Here is a 23,343-nt window from a genome sequence, read left to right on the forward strand (position 1 = left end):
AATGCTGTTACTTATGAGTATTTAAGTACTGCTGTAAAGATCTGTTAATGTGTATTTATTAATTTATTCATATTTGTATACTGTTTTATATTTACAGAACCACACACATCTTTGCACAATAAATCACCCTGAAGTACATTCCTGGTGTGAGACCTAATGTTCTGACCGGACACCCTGTAGCCGTTCTATAAATCCGAACCCGAGTTAGACAAGAGTAGTCAGCAGTTTTTTCAAATTGTGTTGCTCATACTTGTTTCCTATAATAGCTCGATCAGTCACATGAAAGTAATTATTATCAACATTTCTAAATTATAGAATTGAGTGTTAAATACCGTAAACAGAGACACGGTCTGAAAAACTGACACATTCAGATTTATGTAGCTTTATTGGTTTAATAAAAAGGTTTTATAAAGTATATCACTGATACTTTATTGCTGAGCATTGTCACATAACATCATTTTTACTAATGTTTAACAGCTCAATGGTGTTTGCAGATTATATGAACATTCAATGTCAAGCCAAACCAATCCGATAATGTTAACACCAACTCACAATTCAGTGTGAACACATGGGAGTCTATCCTAATGGTACACAACTTATAAAGCATCATGTTTTAATTCATTTGTTATATATTTATGTGTACATTGAAAGTACCAGTTACCAGTTCAGACAGGGTAAATATTAAAACATCAAATGTCACGAGATGTTGCTTATTACTCTCACATTACTATCATATTGAGCGTTTATTAGCACTTATAAAGCACATATTAAAGCCTGATTCTGCATGATCATATTCTACATCAGCATCAGCAGCTGAATCTGAAGCTCCTGAAAGACTGAATTAGAGCCAGATCAACTGTGTTCAGCAGCGATACTGTGAGTGTTTGGACACAATTCATTTAGTGAATCGAGTGTTAAATCAGCGCAGACAGAAAAATAAAGCAGACGATCAGGAGACGGATTCATTCGGAGTCAATTCAGCCTCTGATCTCAATCACATTCATGATTATTCATACTGTCATCAGTTCACATCAGGATTCAGAAACCAGTTCAGGATCAAATGAGTCACTCATGGACTTTTATTACATTTGATGAGCAGTTTACAATAGAAATATTAAAGCACACATATTACTCTGTTTATTAAAGATTCAGAACAGTATGAGAGTCTGATCTAGATTCATAACTTCTGTATGATGATGAAAAACTAATTAAAAATCAATAGAAATGTAGTGATGTGAGATTTGATGAGTTTGTGTGCATGTGAACATCAGAAAGAGTCTCTCTACCATTTAATATTCTTTTGTCTGTTTTCTTAATTGCAGAATATTTATCATGTGCATCCAGTCCTTCGTGCTGTCTTTGCTGTAAACTGGTTTAAAGGGACAGAAGTGAGAGACTTATTTACCCTCATTTGATAAAACTGTTTTGAAAAAAAATATTTTACATTTAGAAATTTCTAGAATCTCAGGTTTTTTTATTAGTGTAAAAACTTTTCCTAATTCCTTTTTCCAAAATAAAAAAGTAAGTAAGTGAAATGTGCACTTATTTTTCACAGACTCTTGAAGTGTTCCTGTAGCTCAGTGGAAGAACATTGCATTAGGAAGCGCAAGGTTTTGTGTTCGATTCCCCGGGAACACATGATAGGTGAAGATTGTCAGCCTGAATGCACTGTAAGACGCTTTGGATAAAAGTGTCTGCTAAATGCCTTAATTTAAATTTACTCAATAAAATTTAACAGGTCAAGTTACATGTACTTATTAGTTTTTTTATTTTTACTTAACTTAGATTTACTTAATTTCCAAATGTGTAAATTTACTTGAAAAATGCTTGTGCAAAAACTTGCCAAATCAAAATTAAGTAAATTTACTTCTTTTTTTCAGTGCACAAAGACACGGAGGAATCATTGTAAACCCTAAATCCAGCATAGAGGGGTTCAGTGAATGTGGTGTTGAGTGTGTGTAAGTGTGTGAGGGTGTGTGTGTGTAAGTGTGAGTGTGTGTGTGTGTCAGAGACGCAGTAGAAGGACAGAGAGCCGGCCGACACGTCCACATACACTCCTACTCTCTTACAGGATGAACGGACAGCAGGAATATCCGTTCTGTTATAATTGTGACGGACAGTGAATCTGTTATCAGAGCAGAACAGACTCCAGGATTTGTCATTGTATCCAAACACACAGTCACTCCCTCCTCCTTTCCTGTTGATTCCTTTATATGACACTGATATTACAGCACTATCTCCGCTCCATTCAGTCTCCCAGTAACAGCGTCCAGTCAGACTCTCAACACTCAGAACCTGATGAGCATCATCAAATCTCTCTGGATGATCAGCATACGGCTGACAATCTTTCACTAATGTGATCTTCTTGTTCTCATCAGACAGAACGAGTTCAGTGTTTGCTGTGTTTGGATCCAGTGTGAGATCACAGGCATCTGAACACAAGAAGAGAGAAACATCAAGAACAACACAACACTGAAGATGTCTGTGTGTTTACAGCTTTGACTAGAGCTGTGTCTGAAAGCGCTCCCTATACACTATATAGTGCACTACATCAGCTGTCACACATTCTGTAGTGATGTCTGAAATCTGAGTGAACGACCGTTATCTTATCTGAGCTCAAAACGCTGCTCACGAGAGGATCAAGATGTCTTTACTGTCACCTTTGAGCTATTTCATTTGTTCTTGGTGAATAAAAGTATTATTGTTATTTTATATATATAAAGTTTTTCATTGTATTTTAAATGGTAATATATCATTGGCTTTGAAGCAGCAAAACTGTTTTCTAGTTTGATAATAATAAATGTTTCTTGAGCAGTAAATCATCACACTCACAATAGTGATTTAAGAACAAAAACCAGACGAATCTCTTTAAATAAATCATCTGATCGATGTCTTGAGGTGTGGTAACTGTAGTATAAGTGCAATAATTGACTCCTCTTCACGTCGTGATCACATCAAAGCTGTTAGCGGCAGACGGAGAACTGTTTGAAGGATTTGTCTGAAGCCTCTTTTTTTAATCCAGGCAGCAAATGCTTTAAAAACAGTTTTAAAATTACTTGATTGCATTCCAGATGCTTTTAAAGTACTTTTCACTATAAATTTTGAATGTAAAACATTGTCATGAATTTGTTGTATTCCCATTAGTAAAATACCCAACACATTAAGTGTTGTAGACGATTAGATATTTATATTCAGAGATTGACTCTGGCATGTAAAAGAGTGATAAAGTGATAATTAATGTGATGACTGGTTCAGTGACAGAAACACGGGACACACACAGGTCTATAATAACTGCTGAAATGTCTGTGTGTCTCAGGTCTCAGGTCAGTCTGAGCGCTCATGATACACACAGTACAGCTGTACACCTGCAGGAGACACAGATCAACACTGGCTTTCTTTTTCAAGTTTGGATATTTGTCCTTCTGTAGCCTATACTTCATCTTTCAGTTTCTCAAGAGTAATCAGAGATGCGATCGCACAAGATCCTCTTCAGCTGTCACAAGCCGAGGGTGAATCTAAAGGTTTACATGATTAAACTGAATCCACACTCGAGGACATCGCTTCAAATCATCTGTCCAGTTCAGACACAAATGACTCAGTCCCCCAGGTTTTTATTAGCGGCTTAGAAACAAAACAATGAATATTTGTTCACTTGCTAAAGTGGGAAAATAACCAAAAGAGAGTCCTTTCACGTCCTCTTGATTTGAGAACCATTCACGACTCGCGAGGACATGAGGCTTAAATAATTAATTTAGCCTCAAACATACTGATTCTAATCACTAAAATAATAAGATAATACAAAGATAACACAAATAAAAAGAGAGTTTTTTCAGTATCTCCTGCAGCTTTACGACTGAACACACTGTGTGTGTGCGCTCTTGTTTTTGTATCATATCAGGACACAACTCTGTATAATGACATGGGTATGACACAGGTATTACAAGGAGAGGGTGACTTATGAGGACATAACCCATGTCCCCATTTTTTAAAACGCTTATAAATCATACAGAATGAGTTTTTTTGAGAATTAAAACTGCACAAAGTTTCCTGTGAGAGTTAGGGTTAGGTGTAGGGTTGGTGTAGGGCCATAAAATATACAGTTTGTAGAGTATAAAAACCATTACACCTATGGGATGGACACACTTTTCACAAAAACAAACGTGTGTGTGTGTTTTCTCCCTCTCTCTCTCTCTCTCTCTCTGTTTGTGTGTGTGTTAGTGTAGACCTACACTTTCGTAGTCCTGCTCTCATCATCTTCTCTCCTCCATGATCCACACTATAAACACACAAATACAGGTTCATAAGTTGACACTCATATAATCAGACTGAGTCAAAAGTTGTTGACCATGCCCACAAGCCACGCCCCCAGCACTGTATATATATATATATATATATATATATATATATATATATATATATATATATATATATATTATTACAAATACAAAAAAGTTTTACATTTTAATAAATTATAAAATGTTATTCCTGTGATGCAAAGCATGATTTTCTTCATCATTACTCCAGTTTTCAGTGTCACATGACCTTCAAGAAATCATTACAATTTATTTGACTCTCAAGAAACATTTCTGATTATTATCAATGATGAAAACTATTTTACTTTACTATTTTACCAGGCGTGTGGAAAGCATGGTTCCTAGGGCTAGCTGCAGGCGGCGGCTCCCTGTCGTTGCTCCAGCACCGTGAGATGTTTCGGGATTAATGGAGCGAAACATCAATGAAGGGTGGCTCCCGGCTGATGACCCTGCAGCTACCCGCAATGGCACCGTCGGAGGTGCAACAAGCAGAAATGCTTATCAGGCAGTCACTTGCCTGTGCTACTATCTACAATGTCTGGAACACCAGTAACTACTGTGAATAGGGCGTTTGGCGTCCAGGAAAGACTGGAGGGCAGCCGGGAAAGACCGACTGACGGCAGGCAGGAAAGACTGCACCGGGGCGGACGGGCTAGTTACCCTCTCCACAGGTCCTCATACCGGGGACACCCTAACTAACTACGAGCACAAACAAAGAAAGACAGCCTGAAGGTCCACCGAGAGGTGGGATGGAAGATGGACCAAAGGTCAGACAAGGAGAAGTCAGATTTGGGTTGAGCACCACAGCGTTACTGATTTCACTGTTGCGGATGGTGGAGCAGCGCACCAGCAGCAGGCCCAAAGTCAACAACAGGCGCACAGCCCAGAGCGGGAACGTCACGCAGAGACACCCAGTAGCAACCCCACAAGACAGGCAGGGGGAGAGACCAACCAAAGTCAAATGACCAAAATCCATAGAAAAAGCTGCCTGGGAAAGCTTCGACCAAGATCTGCACATCATACTTGAGAATTCACTACGAGGCAGCACAATCACCAAGCTTAACCTCTTTGGCAGTATTGTTTATGGGGAGGGCAAAGAGAGGTTGGGGAGGTAACCCAGAGGAAGAACATCCCTAGGGAGGTGGGAAGGCGTGAGCGAGAGATTCACAAGCTTGTGAAGGAGAGGAGGCTGCTTAGGAAGACCTGGCAGAAAGCAGATGAGAACGAAAAGGAGGGTCTGAAAGTGCTCTGGGACCAGATCAGAAGCAGTCTTGCAACCCTGAGAAGGGCAGAGTGGATCTGGAAGCGAAGAGGCAAGAAAGAGAAGGAGTGATTGAGTTTCTTTCGGGACCCTTTCAAATATGCCCGAAGCCTGTTGGAAGAGAAAAAAAGCGGGAGGCTGGAAGCTACCGTGCAGGAGAACCAGCTAACTGACCAAGGAAAGAACATCCCGCTTGGGTCACCAGGACATGTGCCTTGTCCTGCTGAGCCAGCCATTGAATTTGACATGACACCACCCAAATGGGCTGAAATCAAGCTAGTGGTAGACAGGGCAAGGTCTGCCTCTGCACCAGGTCTCAATGGCGTGCCCTACAGGGTTTATAAGAGATGTCCCATGGTGCTGAAGCTACTCTGGAAGCTGATGAGAGTATCATGGAAGGCCCAGAACATCCCCTCAGAATGGAGCCGTGCAGTGACAACTTTCATTCCAAAAGAACAAAATTCCCACAACATCAACCAGTTTAGAGGCATTGCACTGCTAAACGTGGAGGGGAAATATTTTTTTCTGTGGTGGTCAAGCGCTTAACCAATTACCTCCTGAGCAACTGCTACATTGATACAAGTTGCCAAAAGGCAGGTGTGAAAGTGAAGTGACATTCAGCCAAGTACGGTGACCCATACTCAGAATTTGTGCTCTGCATTTAACCCATCCGAAGTGCACACACACAGAGCAGTGAACACACACACACACACACTGTGAGCACACACCCGGAGCCATTTATGCTGCAGCGCCCGGGGAGCAGTTGGGGGTTCAATGCCTTGCTCAAGGGCACCTAAGTCGTGGTATTGAAGGTGGAGAGAGAGAGCTGTTCATGCACTCCCCCCACCCACAATTCCGTCCGGCACGAGACTAGAACTCACAACCCTTCAATTGGGAGTCCAACCCTCTAACCATTAGGCCACGACTTCCCACAAAAGTCGTGGTGTCCCAGGGTTCCCCGGTTGCGTAGAACATTCAACTATGATCTGGGAGCAGATTCAGACAGCCAAGCGGGAAAAACAAGATCTGCACGTAGTTTGGTTGGATCTGGAGAATGCATATGGTTCCATTCCCCATCAGTTGAGGAGGAACCGAGCGCCAACCTCCCGCTGGGTGTGGGCTATATAAGGATCAGGTGTGGCTCAGATTTGGGGATTCTGGTTGACTTAAGGGTCAGCTAAGGCTGATTAACTGGCTAAGATTCGGGCCGGTTATGGCCCATGTGTGGCCCGAGTCTTTAATCCAGTTCTGGGCCACTTCCGGGCCGTCATTTTTTGCGGTACTTGGGCCAAGGGAAAAGTCATGTGTGGCCCGGATCTGGGCCAGAAGACCTTTGCTATGTGGGATGAGAGAGAGCGGGAGGTTGGCGCTCGGTTCCTCCTCAACCACAAGGAGTCGATCCATATATGACACTGCCTCAACAAACTCTGGTTTCTCTCTCTCTCAATTCTGTTCTTCAATCCACAGTTAGGTTGGTTACTGCATGATGATTGAAATCATGCAAATAACCTCAAGCTGTTACCTAAATAAACTGCGGTCCCACTTTAGTCCCAGATCAAAACACTTCCGGGCCGTCATTCTTTGCGGTACTTGGGCCAAGGGAAAAGTCATGTGTGGCCCGGATCTGGGCCAGAAGACCTTTGCTATGTGGGGTGACGACAACAAGGAAGAGACTTAAACTGTAATTCATCGACCGGACGCTTGAGGCTGGCTGCAGAAGAGAGTCAGTCCCATAGACTCTCCATGTTAAAATGCCCAACTTTTCAGCAGAAAAAAACATGTTTACAGCCTGGTGCAAAAAATGAGTTTGGTCTATATAGCTAATTTTACCCTTCATGACAACTGTGAGGGGGGGGATTGTTTTATAACTCATCCGTTTAAATTATATTAAGACTTAAAGTTCTGCATAATTAAGGGTGTGGCCTACATCCATGTGTTTATACAGTCTATGGGAGGAACACAGAGAGAGGTGAAGAAGGGAATGGAGGGGGAGCATAGGCTTGAGCCGCTGGTGGAGGCAGCCTCACGCCAGCATCTGTTACAGGAGCTGCAGGACACAGAAAGATGTAGAGAGAGCTGGAGGAAAAGATTGAACAGAGGAGGGAGGAGAGGTTTTGCAGCGGTGGAATCTGGAGCACGGATCAGGCTCGCCGATGACTCTAATGACTGTTTTGGAGGGTTAACTTACTAAAAAGAGACGTACAAAGAGACGTACAAAGCTCCTCCCAAATGTTGTTAATAAAACATAATTTAATGTAGATCTGCATCATTCACACACATGTTCAGTACGTCAGTATTAGTGTTTGACATACTTGAGTATCTGCAGTTTATAGTTTGGATCCTGCAGTTTGTGTTTGAGCAGGTGGACTCCTGATTGTCCTGGGTGATTGTAGCTCAGATCCAGCTCTCTCAGGTGTGAGGGCTTTGAACTCATAGCTGAAGACAAATAACCACAGCCTTCCTCTGTCACCATACAGCCAGACAACCTACAGACACACACACAAAGAGACATAATCTACGGACATACAGTCAGTTCATCTATAGACACAAACGCACACGCACATCATCATCTACACACACACTTTGTGATCAGTTGACTGTAAATCAGGGCTTGAAAACGAAAAGAAAATTCAATCGGTTCACTCTGAGCAGAATCAATATTTTAACGTTTCTGTTCCTCCGTTCCTCTGAATTATTAGCATTCTGAAACCGGTTTTCGGCAGGAAAAAATACCGGTTAATACCGTTATTCTTTAAAAACAATATTATGTGTCTATAATTTGCCTAATAATAATGTAACGCACGTCATTTCTATATGCAGGCTTTACAGTGCTTACTCGTTGTCTTTGTTGTAAGGAGGACACCGACAGGAAGCTCGGCAGATCATAACATTTGATTTATTAAACATGAAGAGGTGAACATCATGAATTAGCCACATCTGATTACACAGTGTGGGTCATCTCTCTCTCTCTCTCTCTCTCTCTCTCTCTCTCTCTCTCACCTCTCTCTCTCTCTATCTCTCTCTCTCTACCTCTCCCACTCTCTCTCTATCTCTGTCTCTCTCTGTGTGTCTCTCTCTCTCTCTGTACCTCTCTCTCTCTCTCTGTGCGCGTTGCATGCTGGGAGCAAATGGACGGACGGAGTTTGGCGTGGGTGTGAGTGGCTCTGAGTTTGAGTGGATAATTTCTCTTCTTTATTTGTTGTTTTCTAAATTTGTTTTGTTTTTGGTGGCGGTAAAGTTGTTTAAGCTGACTTCGGTCAGCGAGTGCAAGGATGGAGACAAAAGCGGGTGATTTCTCGTGTCTGACAATCAGGCACCGCTGTAAATGCATGCCTCATGCGTCGGTATCAGTGGAAGATTGTCTGATGGTCGTGAGTGCGGTAGTTGGCAGCGTTAACATCAGGTCCGCTTCTCGTATGAATAAGGCTATAGTTATTTTTCTAAGTGAAAGCCAAATGGCAGATGGGTTGGTTGAGAGTGGATTAATAATCAGGGATACGTTTGTGCCCGTTTTGCCTCTGTCAAGCCCATCAAAAAAGATCATTTTGTCGAACGTGCCTCCGTATGTAAAAAATGAAAAGTTGGAGGAAATATTAAAGAGATTCGGTAAATAAGTAAGTTCAATTAAGTTGATTTCGCTTGGATGTAAAAATCCGTAATTAAAGCATGTAGTGTCCTTTCGGTGTCAAGTTTTCATGATTCTGATTGCTCAGTGTGAGCCTCTAAATTTGTCAGTGAAATTAACCATTGAGAATAAAGATTACACCATCTTTATCAGTTCAGAATCCATGAAATGTTTTATTTGCGGCGATTTAGGGCATTTCAGACAGACTTGCCCAAATCGTAATGTTGTTAATGAGGAAGTGGCGGTCTATGTGACTGATACTACTGAGGACGCGGTGCCGCTTCAACTCTCGCAGGCCACGGTACAAGCTGCACCGAGTAGCTCTCATGAGAGACCGGTTAACGTGAGTAATGATCCCGCGGCCGAGGCTATATAGCCGGGGGTGAGCGATGAACAGGTGCATCCAGAGAATTTGCTTGAGGCTGTTACACCTTAACAAGGAAAACAGGCAAGCTCTGCTGTAACTGAGATTGAAACGTTCAGCGGTGAAGAAACTCAAGAAGACAATGCTTCACAAGCAGTGGTGGATTCAAAGTCACAGAATGAGGATTTTGATAGAGACTGCGAAGATTTGTGTGCTGAAGATGACGAGACGGATGCGATACATGCATTTGAAGGTAGGAATACATTATTATATTCAGTTCAGCAGATCAATAGCTTTCTTGATAAAACGAAAGGGCTTCGCTAGCCTAATAATGAGCTGTTTTTCCAGGATCTAAAGTTGTTTTTGGATTCTTGTACTGTGGCTATGAGGGAGGCTACATTTGACGAGCTTGACAGACCAAAACGATATCGGCTAAAGAAACTTCTGTGTAATGTAAGAAGTATTTTGCATGTACAATGGGAAGTCGTGGCCTAATGGTTAGAGGGTTGGACTCCCAATTGAAGGGTTGTGGGTTCTAGTCTCGTGCCGGACGGAATTGTGGGTGGGGGGAAATGCATGTACAGTTCTCTCTCCACCTGTTTTGTATTTATTTTTGAGCTGCATTTATTTTTTCATGGCACCTTTGGCACACATGGCTGTGATCATCGGAGACTCCTTCGTCCGACAAGTAAGTGCTACGTTAGTCGAAGGTAAAGTGCACACTCATTGTTTGCCTGGTGCTCGTGTTCTCGATGTTTCTGCGCAGATACCCGCGATCCTGAAGGCCGACGAGAGCCCCAGAGCGGTCGTGCTTCACGGCGGGGTTATCGACACCATGCTGCGGCAGACGGAGACGCTGAAGAGGGACTTCAGGAGCCTGATCGAGATGGTTCGCAGCACGACGCCCGCGGCGACGATCGTCGTGTCAGGACCACTGCCCACGTATCGACGAGGACACGAAAGGTTCAGTAGACTTTTTGCTTTAAATGAATGGTTGTTGTCATGGTGTAAAGAACAGAAACTGCTATTTGTTAATAACTGGAATCTTTTCTGGGAGCGTCCTAGGCTGTTTCGCGCTGATGGATTACACCCCAGCAAAATTGGAGCGGAGCTTCTCTATGACAACATCTCCAGGACACTTCACTCCATGTGACTAGTAAGTCAATTCTCAGATAACTATTATGATGAGTTTTGTTCCACCCGCTTAAATGATAAAAGTACTTGCGCTGTAAAAACGATTAAGACTGTGTCTGTTCCCCGAATAGTGAGGTCAAAATATAAATATAATGTAGGATCTAGAAAAAATCTTATCGTAATTAAACCAGAAAAAATTTAAAGTAAATGAACAAAAACAATTTTTAAAGTTTGGGCTCATAAATATTAGATCACTCACACCAAAAGCAGTTATTTTAAATGAAATGATCACAGATAATAGTTTTGATGTACTCTGCTTGACTGAAACCTGGCTAAAACCAAATGATTATTTTGGTCTAAATGAGTCTACTCCACCAAACTACTGTTATAAGCATGAGCCCCATCAGACTGGTCGTGGCGATGGTGTTGCAACAATATATAGTGATATTCTCAATGTTACCCTGAAAACAGGATACAGGTTTAACTCTTTTGAAATACTTCTGCTAAATGTTACTCTGTCAGACATGCAAAAGAAATCTAATGTATCTCTTGCTCTGGCAACTCTGTATAGACCACCAGGGCTGTATACAGAATTCCTAAAAGAATTTGCAGATTTCCTCTCAGACCTTCTAGTTACAGTTGATAAGGTGCTAATCATGGGAGATTTTAATATTCACGTTGATAATGCAAATGAGGACTTGCGTTTACTGACCTAATAAACTCCTTTGGAGTCAAGCAAAATGTCACTTGGCCCACTCATCATTTTAATCATACACTAGATTTAATTATATCGCATGGAATCAATCTTACTGCTATAGATATTGTAGCTCAAAGTGATGATATTACAGACCATTTCATTGTATCGTGCATGCTGTGTATAACTGATATTAACTATATGTCACAGCGATACCGTCTGGGCAGAACTATTGTTCCAGCCACCAAAGAAAGATTCGCAAATAACCTGCCTGATCTATCTCAACTGCTATTTGTACCCAAAAATACACATGAATTAGACGAAATTACTGACAACATGGGCACTATTTTCTCTAATACATTAGAAGCTGTTGCCCCGATCAAATTGAAAAAGGTTAGAGAAAAACGTACTGTACCATGGTATAACAGTAATACTCACTCTCTCAAGAAAGTAACTCGTAGTCTTGAACGCAAATGGAGAAAAAATAACTTAGAAGTTTTTAGAACTGCATGGAAAAACAGTATGTCCAGCTATAGACAGGCTCTAAAAACTGCTAGGGCAGAGCATATCCACAAACTCATAGAAAATAACCAAAACAATCCAAGGTTTTTATTTAGCACAGCAGCTAAGTTAACAAATTACCAGACGCCACCTGATTCAAATATTCCACCAACGTTAAATAGTAATGACTTTATGATTTTTTTCACTGATAAAATGGATAACATTAGAAATACAATAGCGAATGTAGATTCTACAGCATCTAACACTTCAGTTTAATCCATCGCACCCAAAGATAAACTGCAGTGCTTTACAAATATAGGACAGGAAGAGCTAAATAAACTTATCACTGTATCTAAACCAACAACATGTTTATTAGATCCTGTACCCACTAAATTACTGAAAGAGCTGTTACCTGTAGCCGAAGAAACACTTCTCAATATCATTAACTCGTCGTTATCTTTAGGTCACGTCCCAAAGCCATTCAAGCTGGTGGTTATCAAGCCTCTTATTAAGAAACCAAAACTAGATCCCAGTGTAGGCCTATTTCAAATTTTAGAAATTTTTAGAAATTTTAGAAAAAGTTGTGTCTGCACTTTTTGAAATTACAAATGACCTGCTCCTTGCGTCAGATCAAGGCTGCATCTCATTTCTAGTCTTACTTGATCTTAGTGCTGCGTTCGACACCATAGATCATGACATACTCATAGATAGATTACAAAACTATACAGGCATTCAAGGGCAGGCTCTAAGATGGTTTAGATCCTACCTGTCATTTATCATCAGTAAAATATGGAGTGCCACAAGGATCCGTCCTAGGTCCCCTTCTATTTTCTATATACATGTTGCCCCTTGGTAATATTATTAGAAAATATGGAATTAGCTTCCACTGTTATGCTGATGATACTCAGCTATATATCTCAACGAGACCAGATTAAACTTCCCAATTATCTAAGCTGACAGAGTGTGTTAAAAATTTAAAAGATTGGATGACAAATAATTTTCTCCAATTAAATTCGGATAAGACAGATATATTAATTATTGGACCAAAAAACACTACACATAATCTTGTAGATTACAATCTGCAACTAGACGGATGTAATGTTACTTCCTCTACAGTCAGAAATCTGGGTGTTATATTAGACAGCAATTTGTCTTTTGAAAATCATATTTCCAATGTCACAAAAACTGCATTCTTCCATCTTAGAAACATTGCCAAGCTACGAAACATGTTATCTGTTTCTGATGCAGAAAAGCTAGTTTATGCATTCATGACCTCTAGACTGGACTATTGTAATGCACTTCTAGGTGGTTGTCCTGCTTAGTCAATAAACAAGCTACAGGTAGTCCAAAATGCAGCAGCTAGAGTCCTTACGAGGTCAAGAAAATATGATCATATTACCCCAATTTTACAGTCTCTGCACTGGCTACCTATTAAGTTCCGTATCAGTTACAAATTATCATTACTTACCTATAAGGCCCTAAATGGTTTAGCTCCTGCATACCTAACTAGCCTTCTACCACGCTACAACCCATCACGCACCCTAAGGTCACAAAACACTGGACTTTTGGTAGTTCCTAGGATAGCAAACTCTGGAATAGCCTTCCTGATAATGTTAGGGGTTCAGACACAATCTCTCGGTTTAAATCTAGATTAAAAACACATCTCTTTCGCCAAGCATACAAATAATGTATCTTTTAAATTGTGAGTGTAGTTGCATCTAATCAAAGGTGCATTTTTATTCATTAGCTTGGGTTAAACTAATTTTATTTTGTTGGATCAGCAGCTATGCTAATGATGTCTCAATTTTGTTTCTATGTTTCGCTTACACAAGCACCAGTCTGGATCCAGAACACCTGAGAAGAGATGATGCTGACCCTCAGAGGACCTCAGATGATGCTAACCCTGAATCAACAAACAGAACTAACAATTATTGCTAAATGTGTGACTGCATCATATAATAACTTAATTAATAATACTGATAGTTCATCGTCTAGCTGACTACGTCTTGTATTATTATTATTTTTTTTATTTTTTCTAAAATCCTGTCAAATGCGCAAAAAACTACTAGCTACTACTAAATATTGTAGAAACATAATTTTCTGTAAAGTTGCTTTGTAACGATTTGTATTGTAAAAAGCGCTATACAAATAAACTTGAATTGAATTGAATTGAATTTGAGGTTTGGAACATTAAATATCAATGGGTGATGAAAAGGTGTAGTTTATTTGACTATGTTATGTTAAAGAAGTCTAGTACAGTTTTTCTTCAAGAGACGCACTCGGATTTGGAAAATCAAGTACAATGGCAAAGTGAATGGAAGGGACAGGTCATTCTGAGTCATGGTTGTAATGTCAGTGCCGGTGTTGCGATCCTTCTCGGACCTGAAAATAAAGGATTACCTGTAAGTGTTTTTGAATTAGTCCCAGGTCGAATGTTGCGGGTTGATTCACGGCTCTAACTTTTCACTTTTTAATATTTATGCTCCCAAAAATGTTTCAGAACGAAGTTATAGTTGCTCATAGTGACATTACTCAAGATAAGATGATTGTTTTGGCTGGGGATTTTACTTGTACCACAGATCACACATTAGATAGGAACCATGAGGAGCCCCACAGTCAGTCTGCAGATGTACTTAAAACTCTGATAAATTATCATCACCTTGTGGATACTTGGAGAGAAACTTTCCCCCAAACTAAACAGTATACTTGGGTTAAAGTTAATTCTAATAGGATATCTGGAGCCAGGCTTGATATAATTTATGTGCAGAAAAATGTCAGAGCTCAATTTTTTAATGGTTGTATTTCTCCTACTCCCTTATCGGATCACTTTTATATGTCCGTTGACGTTGCCACTGCACAGAGCACTACTAAGCACTGTATTTGGAAATTTAGTATGAACTTTTATTAGATCACAATTTTGTGCACTCTTTTACACTTTTTTGGGAGAGTTGGAGAGAGAGGAAATTGCAGTATAAGTCCTTAAGGGTAACACTTTAGAATACTGTTTCTTACTTACTACATAACTTATAAGGAATTATTGAAGAACTAACAGGTGATTATTCATTAACACTTAACTCACTACTGTTAACTACTAAGGAAGATGTGTTAATTAATCAGTATGTAATATAATTTTATGATTATGTTAAGTAACAGTTAGCTAATCAATAACTAATGTATTCTGTCATACCTCCTGAAGAACTACTATTGATTATCTACTACTTAGGGTTCTAGAAAAATAACTATGAAGTAACTACTAATGAACAGTTTAACACTATTACATTGAATTGTGACCCTTTCATATAAATGCTATTAGCAATAATAGTAGTAGTATGAAAATGCAATATTAATAAATGCAATACATTTTATAGAGGTTTTGCCTATGTAGTAAATTGTTTTGTGAGTGTGTTTTGTAAGAAATCACCTTCTAGTAGGAACCCCACTCCAGTGCCTTGTGATAACTTACCTTAGTTTTTATATTTTATATACAGTACTGTATGTGTGCCTCCTCAGCATATACCACATCATATATATATATATATATATATATATATATATATATATATATATATATATATATATATATACCAGGAAAAGTGAAAATACAGGTACCCAATTTGTAATTAATAAATAATTATAAAATAATTATGCAGGACTTATTTTGAACCTGAAACATTAGGCCTATTCTAAAGTGAAAATATTGGGAACCCATTAGTAATTAACAAAGAATTATCAGATAATTCCTGAAGAATTACTTAGAATCTGAAACAGTATTCTAAAGTGAAAACATAGGCAACCCATTATTAATTAATAATTAATTATCAAATAATTCTGCAGGACTTATTTTGAACCTGAAACATTAAACCTATTCTAAAGTGGAAATGTTGGGAAACCATTAGTAATTAATAAATAATTATTAGATAATTCCTCAAGAATTACTTAGAATCTGAAACAGTATTCTAAAGTGAAAACATAGGGAACCCATTAGTAATTAATAATTAATGATCAAATAATTCTGAATGACTTATTTTGAACCTGAAACATTTTGCAATATTTTGCTGTGCGATTTTCTCCTATCCAATGAGTGTCATTACAACCATACAAAAGCACAGCATGAAATTACAAATCACATCCATTTTATTTGTTTGCTGTACTCCATATCTTTAGAATCCAGAAGTTTGCAAGGAACATATCCAAATTCAGCCCTTTATCAATCGATCTTCATCTTCATTCTCAGTAACAGCGACCATCACATAGTCAAAGCCCGCGCTCGTTATATGATTTGAATGTGAAAATAGCATAGACAGTAAAAGAAATGGACACAGCGACCCCATTGGAACTCAATTGAGACAAATGAAGCCCAGTTTTAGCGTTTTTTAGCACTTCCGTTTCTGACGCGCAGACTCAAACGAAGCTTGACGACGTCAGCAACCTGTCTGACAGATGTAAATCTTCTAGTAGCTGTGTGTGCAAACTGCCATCGTTAATCTTGCAGAGACGGCGAGCTTGAGCGGGGAGTTCTTTGTCGTGAGTGAGCAGGAGTAAGTATTCTGATTAATTATTTTGTATAGTATTTTAAAATGTAACGCCAGTACGCCATATTAAGTTAATTGCCTGCGAGCTTCTCCACCTGTCTGTACGGTAATGCGACACAGAGCCGAGTGGTTATGACGCAATCGTTAGCCTATTTTTTACAAAAACTGTTTATACGGGGCCATAATGTAACATAGAAGGTAATGGAGCCCTTTATACATTGTCGTGTATCTTTAGAAATAAATAATGGACAAACAGAGTCTTTAAACGCCTCAGATGTAAAGTTATTCGCTGTCAAAGTGACGCCAAAATGAATGGGAGTCAATGGGAATGCTAACGCAAGTGAAGTTCTGCTAAAAGATGGCAGCCCCCACCCGACTTCAACTTCCGGTCGAGTTCCTTGCCCCTTGGAAAATAGCGCCAGTGCGCCACCCTCGAGAAACGTTACGACACGGTTTACGGCACTGTTACGACACTGTTTACGGCACTGATATCAAACTCTCATTGGTTCTCACCTAATTCGTCACAGATTGCGACATGCCGTGTTTCAGTTGATAGACATTTGAAATCAGTACTGCGCCAGTGCGCCTTCACGGAGAGAAGACAGATTCATAATTTCATGGATTAATAAATTTAATTCTGCTCTGTACCTTATAAAAACTATTACCTCCAGAGAGGACTGCGACTGGAACTCATTATCATTTGAACTACTTTTGGTACCACTTTTGATCTTTTCGCAAAAAATAAATGATTAATGTTACGTTTGTTTGTCTGTTATTTGTTTATTTATAACAGTAACGTTATGTAATTTTAAGAAATGGTTATTGGTAGGTTTAGGAGTAGGTGTAGAATTAACGTTAGTGGCTCAAAATAACGTTTTAATGTTATATTTTTACTAAAATTGTGTTTTATTATGTTTTATTCTTTTAACATTCTGTATAAATTGGGTAGGTTTAGGTTCGGGTGGGGTTACGCATTTTTCTATGGATAACTGACTGGTCAGAGAACACGTTCTATCTGTACGTATTTTAGATTGTTTTTATGTAAATTTAGTTACGTATCGAAACCTGTAATTACGTCCGGATAATACGTAAACAACACTGTAAATACGTAAAGGCACATACGTATTGGACAGTTTTAATTTACGTCTAAATATGTACGTTTTGATTGTGAGATCAGGCTGAATTATTAGATAATTCCTCAAGAATTACTTAGAATCTGAAACAGTATTTCAAAGTGAAAACATAGGGAACCGATTAGTAATTAATAAAGAATTATCAAATAATTCCTGAAGAATTAATTAGAATCTGAAACAGTATTCTAATGTGAAAACATAGGGAACCCATTAGTAATTAATAATTAATTATCAAATAATTCCTGAAGAATTACTTAGAATCTGAAACAGTATTCTAAAGTGAAAACATAGGGAACCGATTAGTAATTAATAATTATTTATCAAATAATTCCTGAAGAATTACTTAGAATCTGAAACAGTATTCTAAAGTGAAAACATAGGGAACCCATTAGTAATTAATAAAGAATTATCAGATAATTTTGTAGAACTTACAGAATTCTAAAGTGAACCTAGTAAATAATAAACTACATCATTTTGACTAAGAACAACCTATAAAAGTAATCATTAACTTTGTAAAATACTCTCATCTGTTTATTTCAGATGAGAACATTTCTTAATACAGCATATTTTATTCCATTTTAACATGTATACTGCCCACATTTTAATTAATGTAACAAACATTTCATAATCAAAAGTTAAACATTAAGAAGCAAACTTAATCCATATTTCATTTCCATTATAGGCTAATAATTGGGCAGTAACAAAGTTGCTACTGTAGTAGTTCTTTGTACTTGTCCTTTTACTCAAGTAATTTTGAAAATTAACAAGCCTACTTATAATTTTACTGGAGTAATATTTTATTGGGGTATCTGTACGTTTACTCAAGTACTTGATTTGTGGGACACAGCCTGATTATTATAGATTTTTTTTTTTTTTTTTGCGTATAACTGTTCAGAAGTAGTTATTTCATAGCTATTTTTCTTGAACCTTAACTAGTAGATAATTAATAGTAGTTATTCAGGAGGTATCACAGAATATATTAGTTACTGATTAGCTAACTGTTACTTAACACAATCATAAAATTATATTACATACTTATTAGTTAACACATCTTTCTTAGTAGTTAACAGTAGTGAGTTAAGTGTTAATGAATAATCACCTGTTAGTTCTTCAATAATTCCTAATTAGTTATGTAGTAAGTAAGAAACAGTATTTTAAAGTGTTACCTCCTTAAGTCAGTGGTGGGACAATGGCAAGGTGCAAGTTAAACTTTTTTGTCAAAATTATACTGCCTTCAATAAAAGCATTCTGGGGAGTAAGATAAGACAGTTTGAACAGGACTTTCTTCACATTGATGTTGAGGAGGATGGTGCTGATGCCGCTGAAATGTTGGAACGGAACAAGTTTCTTTTACGCAATCTTTTAGAAGAAAGGGCCCAAGAGAAGATTGGAAATAGGAAGAATTTGTGTCATTTGAAACTGCCAGATGGGAGAGAAGTGACTGATGATTGTGGAATTATTTCCCATCCGCTATCTTTTTATGAAGATCTGTATAAAGCTGAATCTTGTGATGCTGGAATGGCTGACTCTTTACTTCAGGACTTACCTCGTCTTGCAGATGAGGAGAAACATTTGCTTGATCAACCACTGACCTTTGATTATTTTACTGTAGCTGTTAATGAATTTTCTCCAGGCAAAGCTCCAGGACTAGATGGGCTAAGTGCTGAATTCTAAAAGCGGTTTTGGCCAGTCATCGGAAAAGACTTGTTTTTGGTCTTCTTGGAATGTTTGGAAAAGGGAACACTTCCGTTGAGCCTTCGGAGGGCTATGATAAACTTATTACCCAAGAAGGGTGACCTTGGAGACATAAAAAACTGGCGTCCTGTATCTTTACTCGGTGTTGACTATAAGATACTTTCTAAAGTTTTAACTAATAGAATTAAATGTTGTATAGCTTCAGTCATCCATGCAGATCAATCCTACTGTGTTCCTGGTCGGTCGATTTTTAATAATCTTTTTTTGATTTGAGATTTGATTTCTTATGCCAAAGTGCATAACGTTGATGAAGGTTTTATTTCTCTGGATCAGGAAAAAGCCTTTGACCGGGTTGATCATGGTTTCCTTTTTAAATGTTTCAAAGCTTTTGGTTCTGGTCGATCCTTTATTTCTTATGTAAAGTTGTTATACACTAATGTGTACAGCATGCTGAAAATAAATGGAACACTTACAAGGCCTTTTTTAGCTGGCAGAGGCATAAGGCAAGGTTGTGGCCTTTCAGGTATTTTATATGGCATATTAATTGAACCACTGCTGGTAGATTTGAGACGACAGCTAAGTGGGATTTCAACAACTTGCTCTGTATCTAGCAGTGGGGTGGTAACAGTCAGACTCAGTGTTTATGCTGATGATGTCACTGTGGTGATAAAGTCAGATGAAGATGTAAATAATTTAATATCATCCCTCAAGGTTTATCAGAAGGCATCTTCCTCTAGAATAAACTGGCTGAAGAGTGCAACTTTTTTGATGGGTTACTGGGAGGATGGAGGCCCTCCAAATTTTTTGATTTATTGATCCAGTTAATGAAGGAGGTCAAGGACTAATTGACCTCAAAGCTAAAGTTAAATCAATGAGATTAAAAGTTGTTCAAAGTTTACTGTATTCCAATGAACATATCCCATGGGTATCTTTTGGTCTGGCTCTGCTCAGAATGTTTGGTGGGTTTCACTTTGATAAGCACTTGTTTTTGATGTCTTTGCATAATGTTTTTTTTTTATGCCCGATGTTAATTTTTATGCTTCAGTTTTGGATTCTTGGACTGTTTTAAAGGAAGTCAAGACAAGATTTTGACCATTTAGGTTTAAATGAACCATTGTTTTATAATTCCTTTCTAGGTGACAGTGATTGCAAGTCTAACACTATTGTGAAAAAATTCATCGATAAAGGTCTGACAAAAGTTGTAGATTTAATTGATGTTATCTCTAAAAAATGGATATCTTCAGAAGAAATTTGTGGTCAGCTTGGGTTAAGATCAGTAAGGAAAGTGGAGCAGTTTATTGATGAGATAAAGGTTGCATTCCCCTCACAGTTGCTCCAGTCGGCTGATTGTTTTCTGTCTGGCGAACCTATACAATGTTTTTTTTCCTAAATTATTGGTGTCTCCTAGATTTTGTATCGAAGACGATCAAGAAGGGAAGATTCTGAAATTTAAAGGGTTAAAAGAGCTTAATTTTGAGACTTTGGGAAAAAAAAGAGCGTTATCAGATATGCATAAAGTCAGATTGTTATAATGATATTAAGCACAGGTGTGATACAAAATGGAGAGAATATATTAAGATTCCTGATAATGTTAATCCTTCTTGGAGACTCTCTGGAGGCTTTCAGTGGAGAACTTTGCATTGTGTGCTGGCCACAAATAAGTTTGTTTCTAAGTTTAATTTGAATGTTTCACCTCTTTGTATGTTTTGCTCCGAATCAGAAACTGTTTTCCATGTTTTTATTGAATGTTCTAGATTAATACCACTGTTTGCTTTACTGGGAAGAGTTCTTGAAAATTTGGGGTATCTCTTTAATAAGGTATTTTTTTATTTGTGGATGTAAGTATTCTACAGAGCACAGGGTGAAGTGTACCTTGGCAAATTTTATAGTTGGTCAAGCCAAGTTAGCCATTTGGAAAACCCGCAGAATGGCTGCTGAAGGCCATAATGTAGATATGTTGAAACATTTGATTGGTGATGTGATCTGTTTTATGTTGTTTGTGATTTATGTCGTATTTTTAGCTCTATTGGTATTAAAGTGTTTTAAAAGTTGAAAGTCTCTCTCTCTGTCTCTCTCTACCTCTCTCCCTCTCTCTCTCTCTCTCTCTCTCTACCTCTTATAACTGCGCAGACTATTCTCTCCCGCGCTTCTAATCGAGGGTCTCTGTTCTCGCAATCTTACCTTTATATCTTATTTAAAGTTATAGAACATTAATTTTAACCTTAGGTTTCACTCCCTACTATAATAGTAATGTAATAATAATAAAAAAATAGAGATCTAAGGTTAGTCAATAACCCGCTGTGCTTAGTCATCTTTCCTAGAATTTGGCCAAATGTAGGCTACAAAAAAAAAAAAAAAAAAAAAAAGACTTTAAAGACATAAAAAAATTTTTTTCAAGATATTTAAAAATAGTTTATGCATTGTAAAAAAAAAAAGGATGAAAGATTGCGTTTTGAAAGTAAAAAAAAAAAAAAAAAAAACTAAAGTTGCGGCAATGCATTTTATTAGCCCTCTAGTACTTCTACATAAAACATCATCCTTCAAATCGGCTTTATCAGCACAGTGAGGCGCGGTCACTCTGAACGCAACATGTTGTACAACGGAGCAGTCTAACTTTTTATTTGTTTCTTTAACACAAAATGATGTTGTGTCAGTGCGATGGTCATACGAAAGCTGATTGGTTATATAGAAGCAAGAAATTTTTCAAAGCTGTCAACTTTTGCAAAATAAAGAAAACTTCTCTCTGCATTTTCTTTTTCCTTTCCGAAAACTTTGGAATGTGTCAAAATGAACCATAGCACACCTTTTCTTTCATTTCGTTAATCTGTTCATATGATTTAAGTGAAATATATTTAGTGTATATGCCTGTATTCCTCTTTATGTAAGCCTATAGGGGTTAGTTTTTCTGTTTTCTCTATTCACAGAAATACTGCAGGTGTGTGATCTGTGGAATTTATCTCACACTATCCTCAGATAAACTCTAAGGGCGGTGCGTTGCCATTGAGACTGACCTATGATGAGTTCACAGCTGAGAGGACATTTCACTCTCTGGCTTCAGCGTCACATTTGCATATGCCGTACATCTGGAATTCATGATTCATTGACAGCAAATTTCAAATATTGAATGGAACGATAAAATAACTTTATTAACCGGTTAATGGTCATTTCATATTTTCGATTCTGTTCGGAACTATAAAATTAGATTTTCTTTCTGTTTCTGGTTCTGTTCTTGTCAAAATTTCATTTGTTTCCAGTTTACGTTTTCATTCCTTGAACCGGTTCAGAGCCCTGCTGTAAATGATCTCTTTTATGTTCTTAATACCTCAGTATCTGCAGCTGACAGTTTGGACTCTTCAGTCCATCAGAAATAAACTTTACACCAGAGTCCTGCAGGTCATTGTTCCTCAGATCCAGCTCTCTCAGGACACAGTTTGAGGATTGTAGAGCTGAAGACAATCTCTCACAACACTGAGCAGTGAGATTACAGACAGCAAGACTGAAAGAGACAATAAAACACACCAACAGTCAGATCATATAGACACACACACACATACAGTCAGATCATCTACAGACACACACACACACACACACACACACACAGTCAGATAATCTACACACACACACATACACACAAACACACAGATCATCTACACACACACTGTCAGATCATCTACAGACACACAGAGAGATCATCTACACACACACAGTCAGATCATCTACAGACACACACAGTCAGTTCATCTACAGACACACACAGTCAGTTCATCTACAGACACACAGAGCCAGTTCATCTACAGACACACACAGTCAGTTCATCTACAGACACACACAGTCAGATCATCTACAGACACACTCAGTCAGATCATCTACAAACACACAGTCAGATCATCTACAGACACAGACAGTCAGATCATCTACAGACACAGACAGTCAGATCATCTACAGACACACACAGTCAGTTCATCTACAGACACACAGTCAGTTCATCTACAGACACAGTCAGATCATCTACAGACACACACAGTCAGATCATCTACAGACACACAGTCAGATCATCTACACACAGTCAGTTCCTCTACAGACACACAGTC

At 38.3% G+C, this 23,343-nt stretch overlaps 1 protein-coding gene across 1 annotated transcript; it reads right to left on the minus strand.

Moving 5' to 3' along the window:
* Positions 1–1,457: 1,457 nt before the first annotated feature.
* On the minus strand, positions 1,458–22,637 carry LOC113120364 (stonustoxin subunit beta-like). The gene is made up of 4 exons (XM_026290219.1): positions 22,575–22,637; positions 7,887–8,060; positions 4,230–4,276; positions 1,458–2,432 (listed from the first exon to the last, which is right to left on the minus strand). Exons 2-4 carry the CDS (start codon positions 8,045–8,047, stop codon positions 1,864–1,866), a joined length of 777 nt encoding a protein of 258 aa, XP_026146004.1. The 5' UTR covers positions 8,048–8,060; positions 22,575–22,637; the 3' UTR covers positions 1,458–1,863.
* Between the last annotated feature and the right edge of the window lie 706 nt (positions 22,638–23,343).

This window comes from Carassius auratus, chromosome 1 (assembly GCF_003368295.1).
Source record: "Carassius auratus strain Wakin chromosome 1, ASM336829v1, whole genome shotgun sequence".
Taxonomy (NCBI): Eukaryota; Metazoa; Chordata; class Actinopteri; order Cypriniformes; family Cyprinidae; genus Carassius; species Carassius auratus.